Source organism: Hyperolius riggenbachi, chromosome 9 (assembly GCF_040937935.1).
Source record: "Hyperolius riggenbachi isolate aHypRig1 chromosome 9, aHypRig1.pri, whole genome shotgun sequence".
Lineage (NCBI taxonomy): Eukaryota > Metazoa > Chordata > Amphibia > Anura > Hyperoliidae > Hyperolius > Hyperolius riggenbachi.
Genome location: NC_090654.1, coordinates 237,130,495 through 237,142,657, shown reverse-complemented (window position 1 = coordinate 237,142,657; position 12,163 = coordinate 237,130,495). Strand labels below are relative to the sequence as shown.

Below are 12,163 nucleotides of genomic sequence, written 5' to 3'. Positions count from 1 at the left end.
TTTAAGCGAAAACGCACGCGGAAACGCTGGGAAAACCGCAAGACTGAATCGCGTGTGGATTCTGATGGGTCTGCCGTGCAGGTTCTTTCTGCACGACAAACCGCACAGAATCCCGCACAAGTGGAAACAGGCCCATCCACTTCTATTGCTTAAGCGAATCTGCATGCAGGAAACAAGCCCTTCGATACAAAACAGGACTATGGGATTCCAGGAAAATCCTACTTAGGATTAGGACTATAGACGCTACTGCTTTTCTCACTTAATTTTCCCTTCAGATTTGCTTTTGATCTCTCAGCGGTGTTAGCTCAAGAATCTCAGCTGCCTCAGCAGTCTGCTTCCATGAAAGCAGGAAGTAGACACACTGCAGATTTATTGCATGATTTGGATCAGCTGTAATAAAGAAATGTTTTTCTTTAAAGGGAAGGTTCAGGGAGGGGTTGAAAAAAATAAAAATACATATCCACTTACCTGGGGCTTCCTCCAGCCCGTGGCAGGCAGGAGGTGCCCTCGCCGCCTCTCCAGAGGCTCCCGGTCGTTTCCGGTAGCCGACCCGACCTGGCCAGGCCCGGCTGCCAGGTTGGGCTCTTCTGTGCTCCAATCTGCGCCTCACGGGGGCGCGCTGACGTCAACGGACGTCCTCCGGGCTGTACTGGGCAGGCGCAGTGCAGCCTGGATGACGTCAGCGCGCCCACGTGGGGCGCAGAAGAGCCCGACCTAGCAGCCGGCCTGGCCAGGTCGGCCACCGGGAGCCTGCGGAGCGACGGCGAGGGCACCTCCTGTCTGCCACGGGCTGGAGGAAGCCCCAGGTAAGTGGATATGTATTTTTATTTTTTTCAACCCCTCCCTGAACCTTCCCTTTAAAGGACTACTACAATGCTCTTTACACTGGTCTTCCAAAAAAGGACTTGTTTAAATCACTACATAATCTGGGCCCTGGATACATGAAAGAAATGTTACAGCTGCGTAGCAATCCCTGCAATCTCAGACCCACAGGTTCTAATAATCTAGTCGTACCCAGAGTCCACTTGGAAACTTTTGGTCCCAGGGCCTTCTGCCATGCTGCTCCTATGTTATGAAACTCCTTACCACAGCAGATCAGGACAGCTCCATCCCTGAACGTGTTTAAATCCAGACTGAAAACCCACCTGTTCAGTTTGGCATTTGCAGAAATATAACTTTTGTTGTGTGACTCATCCTACTACCAATTACTGAATCTGAACGAGCCTAAATGCTTTGAGTCCTATGGGAGAAAAGCGCTATAGAAGTGTTATTGTATTATTGTATTTAAAGGTTATTATGCTGTTTCTTATCTTTTAGAGCAGAGAGGAAGTTCTGAGTTCAGGTCCGCTATAAAGGGAACCTGAAGCGAGGTATTTGAAGGCTGCCATAATTATTTCCTTTTCAACAATGCCAGTTCCCTGGCAGTCCTGCTGATCTATTTGGCTGAAGTAGTATCTGTATAACACCAGAAACAAGCATGCAGCTAATCTTGTCAGATCTGACAATAATGTCAAACACCCAATCTGCTGCAGGCTTGTTCAGGGTCTATGGCTAAAAGTATTACAGCCAGAGGATCAGCCGGACTGCCAGGCAACTAGTATTGCTTAAAAGGAAATATGGCAGCCTCTATATACCTCTTGCTTCAGGTTCCCTTTATAGCGGACCTGAACTCAGAACTTCCTCTCGGCTCTAAAAGATAAGCAGCAGCATAATAACTTTACAGAAAATCCTTTCTTTGTTACAGTTGATCTTAATCATGCAATAAATCTGCAGTGTGTCTACTTCCTGCTTTCATGGAAGCAGACATGGGGTTAACATCCTGTGTTTACAAATTAGCTGCCCTGCCAAGGCAGCTGAGATTCCTGAGCTGACACAGTAGAGAGTTCAAATTACAGTTGTGATTTGTCACAGATCAGGGGGAATTAGACACGCTAAACTCTCTAAAAACATACAGGGTGCATTTTTCTAGGGTTTCCATCTGCCCTGTGCAAGTCTACTTTAAGTCTAGGGAGTGCAGAAAACATTCCCAGGAGATGCTGTCACCATGTACTTTCAGCATGAGCTGTACATACATTTCCATGAGTTCTAAAAAACAGATTGCACAAACTGAGCAGTCACTGAGCCTCTGGCATGGGCAGCAGCCTCTTGTTAATCATTATGTGCTGTGGAAGCTCTCTGTGCCAGATCTTCAGCATCCATGCTTCCTATAGAGTGGGGTGGGGAAGGAATAAAGATGTGTCTGTAGACTACAGTGAGGGTGGATATTATATTCGGAATAGTCAGGATAATAAATGCATAAACTAGATCAGAAATGTGCATAATTAGACTGTTGTGAGTTAGAAATCCCCGTCTTGCTCAAGAGTAGCGATGAGCCAAAATGTTGCATCCTAATTTGCAATTATGATGTGAACTCGTCATTTTCAGCAAACTCTTAATTAATTTCGTTGTAATTCGTAATGTCACATCGTAATTTCGCATTTACTCATAATTTCATGTATACTCGTCATTTATCGTAATTACGTGAAAATTTATTGTAATGAGACAGAATTGTGCGTAATTACAGATTAGCCATTACAAAAAAATATAGCAATTATAAAAATGATCCATATACTCGTAATTACTCATTTTGCTATTATGATCATAATTACAAAATTTACTAGTACTACTTAAGAGACTCTGAAGCCTCTTTAAAAATCAGTTTTTAGCTCTTATTTATGTTCAGGATCTATGCCCAACCTAAAATGCTGCCATCCCGCGGCTGAACAAGGGTTTTATCACCCTCAAATCTTAGGGCAAAAACGGGGAGCATTTCCTGGAGGAGGAGGAATCCTCGCATCAATCCCCGCCCCTCTCAGACTTCTTTCGCTGAGAGGGGCGGGGGAGTGGCGGAGATCCGCGGCTGATTGATGCGCATGGAGGCAGAGCTGCAGCTGAAAGCTCTGCCTACATGAGCACCAAAATCCACAACCAAGAAAGTCTGGTATTTTTGCCCTGGGGATTTGAGGGTGATAAAACCCTCCTTCAGCCGCGGGATGGCAGCGTTTTAGGTTGGGCATAGATCCTTAACATAAATAAGAGCTAAAAACTGTTTTTTAAAGAGGCTTCAGAGTCTCTTTAACAGTGGGTCAGAATAAGGTTTTCTAGATGAGCACTTTATTGATATTCATTAATCTTAATGCTGACCTGAACTCAGAACTTCCTCTCTGCTCTAATAGATACGCAACAGCATAATAACCTTTAAACAAAAACATTTCTTTGTTACAGCTGATACAAATCCTGAAATGAATCTGCAGCGTTTCAACTTCCTGCTTTTATGGAAGCAGACATAGGGTTAACATGCTGTGTTTACCTATTGCCTCTCTGCCGTGGCAGTCAGTTGACACAGCTGAGGGATCAAATTACAATTTGTGATTAGTCACAGATGAGGGGGAAGTAGACAGGCTATTAATGCATACAGAGTGCATTTCTATATGTTTTCCTTCTGTCCTGTGCAAGAGTTCAGGTACAGCAGTATCCACATGACACGGCTGCTGCTTGTTGTCCTCCAAAGACTGGCATGTTCCTTTAGGCATCCCGCCAGAAGTCTGCATACAGAACCCTCCACCTGACACCATTGGTAGGGGGCGCTGTGACAACATTCCATGCCTGGATTGAAAGGGGTGGTGAGCCACAGTGTGGCCGCACCTACACTCCCAGAAGGCAGTGCGGCATGGGCACACCAGTGAGGGGGAACTTCAAGGAGCAGTGGTGAGCACATAACCATTGCTGTTTACATCCAAATAAAGGTATTTACCAGCTTTCTTTTTCACAAATAAATGTAAAATTACATCCTCATGTAGTAGGAGGGGAAGAAGGCATAAGGGCCCATTTCCACTAGTGTGGTGCAATTTCTTAGCGGAAAACGCATAAACGAATTTGCATTTGTATGCGAATTTGCATATGTTTTCGTGTATTTTTGTAAGTATGCGATTTTAACCATGTTAGTGCCTGTGTGCTTTTACATTGATTGTACACAAAAACGTATGCGAATTCAGATGGAAAATGCGAATCACACACTAGCCTTGCGGTGTGCGAATTCTGACGGCTCGGCTGTGCGGATTTTTTATACACAGTCCACCGCACAGATTTCCTGACAAGTGGAAACAGGCCCATTGACTATTATTGGCTATGCAAATCAGCATGCAGATTCGCTCTAGTGGAAATGGGCCCTGAGATTAACTACATTTCTGCCTGGACAGGGACACCATAGGATTCCAGTTTGAAGGGTTACTTACGTTCTCCAGCATTTTTGGACTTTAGTAAATAAACCTCTACATGGATTTCCATGTTTAATTTCAAAGTATTCTAAAAGGGAGCATTTAACTATGTTCATCCTTGCAACCAAAAGATACATCTACGCCAGAGCGCGATCACTCATGCGCAGTATGGAGTAGCCTGTCTTTGGGGGTTCTTGCGGGGGTAACAACGCTGGAACTAGGGGACCGTGAGAGGAACGGGAGCGGTCTGACACTGTCTCTGTGTGTGCGACAGGCAGCCAGGAAAAGCAGATGCGAGCGGCTTTTAGCAGCCGCTGGCTTTGTCACTCCCTTCTATTTGTCACCCAGGGTGCTTCGGCCCCTTCGCTTCCCCGTAGGTATGCCATTGAGAGTAAAGGCCCATACACACGTCGGATTTCCGTGGACGGGTCGTTTGAACGTCCCGTCGTTCAGTCGTTCGCCCGCTAAATCGGGCGTGTGTACAGACTGTCGTTCGCTTGATAAGAGTGAGTTTGAGCGATCCGCCGGGCGGATCGCTCAAACTCACTCTTATCATGCTTGGTTTGATATAGAGCGCTACACAATCCTGCTCCTGAAGGAGGGGAATCCTCTCTGTCACAAAAGTTCTTTTGTATTGCCAAAATGGTTCTCACCACCACCACACCAAATATTGGAAAGGGACTCACCCTTTTCTAAGACCCCCAATTAGGTCTTAGTCTCGCCTTGGGGTTATTCCCAGGTCACCCCCGACCTTATCGAACTGTGTCTTTAGTGGGCTAGGCCAATCCACAAGTGCTGACAGATAACCTCCAAATAAAAAATCTCACATAGCGTAATACTGTATGGTTTTAAAAACCTTAAAAATTTATTGCACTTACAATTTTCTCCAAGTAAAAGACAGCATGAGTTTTTCAACGGGCTCTCCCCCGTATTGGTGGCCTCCGAAGGGCTCCCCAAATATTGCTACTCCGTCTAGCTGCCGCGCGGTCAGCCTTCCGTGTAGTTTCCGCGTTTGCCCCGCTGTTAGCTCTGCACTCCACGCCGTCTCAGGGCGGGACCTGAGACGGCGTGGAGTGCAGAGCTAACAGCGGGGCAAACGCGGAAACTACACGGAAGGCTGACCGCGTGGCAGCTAGACCGAGTAGCAATATTTGGGGAGCCCTTCGGAGGCCACCAATACGGGGGAGAGCCCGTTGAAAAACTCATGCTGTCTTTTACTTGGAGAAAATTGTAAGTGCAATAAATTTTTAAGGTTTTTAAAACCATACAGTATTACGCTATGTGAGATTTTTTATTTGGAGGTTATCTGTCAGCACTTGTGGATTGGCCTAGCCCACTAAAGACACAGTTCGATAAGGTCGGGGGTGACCTGGGAATAACCCCAAGGCGAGACTAAGACCTAATTGGGGGTCTTAGAAAAGGGTGAGTCCCTTTCCAATATTTGGTGTGGTGGTGGTGAGAACCATTTTGGCAATACAAAAGAACTTTTGTGACAGAGAGGATTCCCCTCCTTCAGGAGCAGGATTGTGTAGCGCTCTATATCAAACCCAATATTGAACTGTCTATAAAAATATTGGCGCACTGCCTGATTTGACTATATACATTTGCGCATCTCAATTGTTTTGTCACTCTTATCATGCGAACGACAGTCTGTACACACGCCCGATTTAGCAGGCGAACGACTGAACGACGGGACGTTCAAACGACCCGTCGTTCACGGAAATCCGACGTGTGTATGGGCCTTTAAACTACGGTCTACTACAGTGAAACTGTAACTTAGAGCTCTGGGTTCTTAACCTTTACAGTGAGAAAGAAAGGAACACGGTCTAGTTCTAAGTAGGATTGGGCCTGTAAATGCACATTTATCTCCCCATGTCACAAGTACTCTTACTTTCTACCTTCACATCAATAGGTCTACTACTAAATGACAGGAAAACGTTTTTTGAGGAGGCACCCTTGGAATTTAGTTAAGATATTATATATATATATATATATATATATATATATATATATATATATATATATATATATATATATATATATATATATATATATATATATATACACACATATATACAAAATGAGGTAGCTTACATCTGTTTTAGACTCATATTAGGTAAAAAGCCCACGCAGACCACTGCTATAGAAAAGGTGTTTTATTGACCTGAGGAAGCGGACAGAGACCCGTGAAATGCGTTGTCTACACGTATACTTCTCTATTTTCAATAAAGAACCTTTTTACCTAACATGAGTCTAAAACAGAGGTAAGCCGTGTGTGTGTACACACACACACACACACACACACACACACACACACACACACACACACACACACACACACACACACACACACACACACACACACACACACACACACACACACACACACACACACACACACACACACACACACACACACACACACATATATCTTTACTAAATTCCAAGGGCGCCTCCTCAAAAAAACGTTTTCCAGTATAGTAATACACCTCCAAGTGAGGTGACAATTCGCCCAAATTTGCGATCCAAGCAGACAGAGAAGAATAAAGAAGGAGAAGGACCGCCCAGCTCCGGAAGGAACCGGGATACCGAGCAGAGACTGTTTTTCTCAGCATGCGCATTTGGCGGTTGCAGAATAGCAACTCAACATTGTGAGTATATGGTCTCACAAATACAAGCACCCAACCATATTAACGATACTGCAACATCAGGCTCGTGTTCTCCCTCAAACCACGCCCCAATCACAGTGAGGGATTATCAGATTGACCCAACCCGCCACCTACTAAATGACAGGATCAGTTTACTAGAAAACATTGGCAGGTCACTCACCTCCAGGTCATCTTCGTCCTGCTCAATGTAATGGTGATGGTGGTCTGGGTTGTTCACTTTATCCAGCAGCTCTAACGCCTGTAATCTGGACAGACCACCTTGTGCCACAAACGTATGCTGAAACAGAGAAGGGCGACGTCATTCCAGAGACAGATGTAAACAAGCCACACACAATACGGCAACAACATGGCAGGCGGGGACACACAACATGACAAGCGGGAACATACAATACAGCAGGTGGTGGGCACACAATAATGCAGACGGCGACACTCACTGTCAGCAGTCGCTCTGCAGTTGGTCTTTTCTTTGGGTTCTTGGTGAGAGCAACTTTTACAAAGTTATGAAATACTGGAGTCCTGAAAAATATAAAATTCCAGACCACACATGTAAGAATATACACAATTTACTAGGAAAGTATTTCTAAGTGTTAAAACAGACTCCCAAACACATGGTAGACACATAAAGAGCTATTTGCAGAGAAATAAATAATTTTTATGAAAATATGCTAGGGCCCCTACAATGTGCTGATCTCAGTGTCATCGAGGCAGTCTGCGATAACTTGCAGAGATAAGAGACATCGCAAGTCTGCAGTGTAATGTGGCAAGTTCTGCAGTATGCAATGAAGTAATCAGCCACACGTGCATTTTCACAACTTCATGCAAGAGATTCTTGCAGAGCTAAAGGACATCTGTAGTGACATTCTGCAATCGCTGTAGTCATTCATGTGACAGCAGCCAAATAAAATCCTTCTGTGCTCTGTGCTAAAATCAAATGCTTAGAAAAGTCCACATCTTATTCTATAGCTAGTCATCAAATATTGAAAAGTGGCACTTTTTATAATACTAAGCATGCTTAAAGAGAACCTGTACTGAGCAAAATTATTTAAAATAAACACATGAGGTAACTTCAAATGAACATTACATAGTTACCTTGCCATCAGTTCCTCTCAGAAGCTCACCATTTCCTTCTTACAGTGATCCCTTCCAGTTCTGACAATATTTTGTCAGAACTGAAATATATCAGTTGCTGTCAGTTATATATCAGTTGCTGTCAGTTACAGCTGAGAGGAGAACTGATGTGTCCATGTTTCCCTATGGCTCAAGTGGGCGATGTTACAGTTTAACAGTGTGCTGACCAGGAAGCTGTTATGGGGTAATAGCCATTTTCAAAATGGAGGCCGGAGAATTCCATTGATCACAGTGGACAAACAGGGTGCAGGAGAGGAAAAATAGATTAAGGAGTAAACTAAACAGGAGGTAAGTATAACTTGTGTATGTTTATTTTGTCTTTTAATTTTCAGTTCAGGTTTTCTTTAAATATTTAATTTGGTTGCTACAGGGGCAGCAGAATGGGAAACTTTTTGCTGTAGTGTTGTCATCTGTAATAACGCTCATAATTTGCAGACAGGAAGTTAGGAAATCACTCAGTGAGACAACAACGAATACAATTTTTATCAGTACTGAGAAAAGTTTAACCTAATACACATGCTGGGAAGGCTGTTTAGAAATGTCTCAACCAAGAGCATGTTTAAAGATCCAGAATGACGCTTTTCAAGATGAGTGCTGCTCAGAGGGCTCCCTATCCTAATCCGAGCTATACTTACCTGAAGCTTCTTCCAGCCCCTTGAGGTCACATCTGTCCCTCGCTGCAGCTCTGGTTTTCTCTTCTGCTCCCCCTGGCAGGCTCTGAAGTATCAGCGACCCTAAGTGGGTCAGCTTTTTCTGCCCATGCGCGGCCCTGTGCGCCCAAGTCATCAGGAATGTACTGCACTGGCGCAGTACGCTCTGGTGACGTGGGTGTGGGCACACGCCCGCACCTAAGGTGCAGACTATACTTGTGAGCCTGTCAGCAGGAGCAGAGAGAAGAGCGGAGCTGCGGCGAGGGACAGACACGACCTCTGCGGGCTGCAAGAAGCTGTAGGCAAGTAAAGTTAGTTTTTTTCATTCTCCTCAGCTGTCCTTTAACCCAGAATCACCTCAAATACTTATTAATGGAAGCTGGTTACAGGGAAAATTAAAGTGAACCTCCAGACTAAAAATCTACTCAGCAGCACTGAAAAGGCTTGGTGTTTCTTTAACAGTTTCACAACATCAGAACTTCGTTTTTCTTACCCAAGCCTCATTTTTAGCTGCAGAGAAGAAAACTGCCCGGGCATTTTCCCCTGATTCTGTGAAAAGCATGATGGGATATCTGATGTTGTCCTTGTTCTGCTGTTTAAGCACAAATTTGTTTTGTTTTTTTCATTTTGAATTTGAGATTTTAAGCCTAGAGCGGGGAGCTGGAAGGGGTGATCAGGACACAGGACAGTTGGAACTGTGTCCCATGCTCCCTGTCACCTCCTTTCAGCCAAAAAGATGTCTGCCCCCCATGAAAAAGATGGCAGCACCCATGAAATCACAAACATTTGCCTGTTCTTTTAAAACAGGGTATCTATTTTAATTAACATAACTAATGTAACTTAATGACCGTATGTTTGTTTAGGCTGAAGTTCCTCTAAGTTTCAAAGTTAAGCTTGAACACTTAGGCCCTTATTCTATTCACGTTTTCTCTGAGGTGAAATTTTTGCACCTTATCAATAAAATGGCTTTCAAATTGGACCCAAACTCTTGCACAGTGCACAAAGAAAAGTCTCCATTGCACATACGGTATACAGTAGTTATTTAATATTAATTGCTGCTGTTTTATTTGTTTAACCAGCCCAAATTGTCTTTATCAATAGCTGTGAATAAAGCCTGCAAGCCGTCTACTTATAGATGAACACTGAGGCTTAACCCTTTCAGTGCCGCCTGCAAATTGAATCCAGGTTGAGGCTTCAGGGTTTTTTAGGCTTTCCATAAATCGTAATGCAGAAATGTTTTCCCCTAAAGGTCATCATGATGGATAATGCACTAGAGCAGAGAGAAAGTTCAGAGTTTAGTTCCATTTTAACCTCCAGCAAGCAAGAAAATACACAGAATAATGCCGACAGCTCCTTTTCGTCTACTTTTTGGTACTTTTTCAACAGAAGTGAAAAATGAAAACTTAGGAGAAAACGTGAATTGAATAAGGGCCTAATTAACTAAACACCATGGTTGTCTTAAGGCAGTGTTCTCACTACAGAGTTATAAAAATATGAGATGCTGGAAGACGTGGAAGTACAACCAAATGTTGGGGAAGGACAAAGTAGTTAAGACAAGGTAAAACTAAACAACACACAAAAAACACCATGAAAAAACACCACACGTTATTTCCCATTAAAAACCAGAGTAATTTTCACACATTACACTCCTCCCATTCCTTCACCCATAACTTTATCGCCACTTATAACACCAAAATTATCTATACATCGTTTTTTTTCACCACAAATTAGGCTTTCTTTGGGTGGTACTTTTTGCTAAGAATTATTTTATTTTAGCTGCATTTTAAAGGGACTATTATTTCTCAGTTTTCAGCCATTATAGTTTTAAAATAAGATGTGCTGCAATGGATAAATCTAACATGTTTTATTTGCTAGTTTGTCCCGGTTATTACACCATTAAAATTGTGTCCCTAGTACAATGTACTGCAACAGTATTTTATTTGGAAATAAAGGTGTATTTTTTTCCGTTTGCGTTTCTTTATACTAGATCAATAACTAGACATAATTTGCAAACGTAATAGTGATATACCCTAATGACATATATATTCAAAAAGCTGAGTCCCTAAGGTAAGGTTTTTATGCTGTACTCTTTTTTTTTTAATCAATAGCAATAACAATAACTATAATTATACAGACAGGAGGGGGAAGTAAGGGGTTAAAATGTGGTATTTTTTATACATCTGCACATGTATTAACATTTGTAGGTGTATCTTTATTTTCGGCCACTAGATGTCCCAATACTATCCAGTGTGCTAAGCGGGACACAGGAAGTAGTGAAGAGATGTGAATCCCCAGGGCATTTCATTGATGCCAGAAAATGATTCACTGCAGGGACAGTGATTGGTGAGTACCAATCAGTAATCTGCCACTGAAGGGTCGTGACAGATGTCGTGGGGTGTGTGTGTGTGTCGCTCGTCGCTGTAAACGCCGCAGTACATGTACACAATAAAACAGTACATGTACACGATTTAAACGCCCTGCAGATACACGATACAGCGGTGAGGAACTGGTTAAAATGTTGTATCTGCCAAAAAAAATAAATCTGTGACTCAGCAAGACCAGAAACACAGAACCCATCTGCAGTATCACAACATGGGCTAAAAGCCTCCCCCGACCTCTGATAAACCACAGTCAACTTTTGCTGTACAAAACGGTCAGTGGTGATTGTTTTGGACAAGGCTCTAGAGTCACGCAGTGACCTTTCATGTACACCAAGCTACTAAGCTGGCCTATAAAGAAGGGAGGAGAAAGAGAAACAGAAGGCTCCCTGTACCACCCGAGGACGAAGCCACAAAATCACTGGTAGCCAACTGCCTGCTACCTGTGTTTTCTGTTTCAATGTTTTTAATGAACATTTTCAAACGATGAGTCAAAAAGGACAATTTCCTACAAGGAACTTAAATGTGCATAGATATCACAACTGTAGTTTTGCAGCATATTAGCCTCTCATGATAGGATTCATGTATTACTCTTGCTGATACCAGTGTTGTAGACAGTGCAGATCAGTAGATCTCAATGAATGTTATCATCCTGCTTTTGCCCTTCTGTGAGCAGCAGACTGACAGCAGTCTGCAATATAGTACAAATGTGAATGACTTATACTGCGCCTCTGCCCGTGCCAGTCTGAATGCTGCTTTGAAGCAGTTACATTAAAAGTGGAACTAAGCTTAGAACTTCCTGTCTGCACTGCACAGCAGTATAACCTTTATGGAAAAAGAACATTTCTTCATTACAATTTATGGAAATCCTAAATAAAGATCCTGAAGTTTTAATTTGGTTTCACTTTTGCAGGGAGCACTGAAAGGGTTAAGCTTCAGTGTTTACGGTATGGGCAGAGCTCTCCTGTAGTCTATTCACAGTTGCTGATAAGAACTAATTAGACACTTTGATCTGGGCAAACAAACACAGAGAAGTGAATTTCTTCAGCAACTAAAGGCCATATCACACTCTTGATTGATAT

The 12,163-nt window shown here is 43.1% G+C and overlaps 1 protein-coding gene across 2 annotated transcripts in view; it reads right to left on the bottom strand.

Annotated features, from left to right (window-relative positions):
* The window catches only part of MAP4K5 (mitogen-activated protein kinase kinase kinase kinase 5), a 220,512-nt gene that overhangs the window by 59,877 nt on the left and 148,472 nt on the right, over positions 1 to 12,163 (bottom strand). For both annotated transcript variants that reach the window (XM_068254176.1, XM_068254177.1), the window contains exons 11-12: positions 7,360 to 7,441; positions 7,086 to 7,202 (exon numbers count right to left, since the gene is read on the bottom strand). In XM_068254176.1, the coding sequence (XP_068110277.1) occupies positions 7,086 to 7,202; positions 7,360 to 7,441 (199 nt within the window). The remainder of the gene's footprint in view (positions 1 to 7,085; positions 7,203 to 7,359; positions 7,442 to 12,163) is intronic.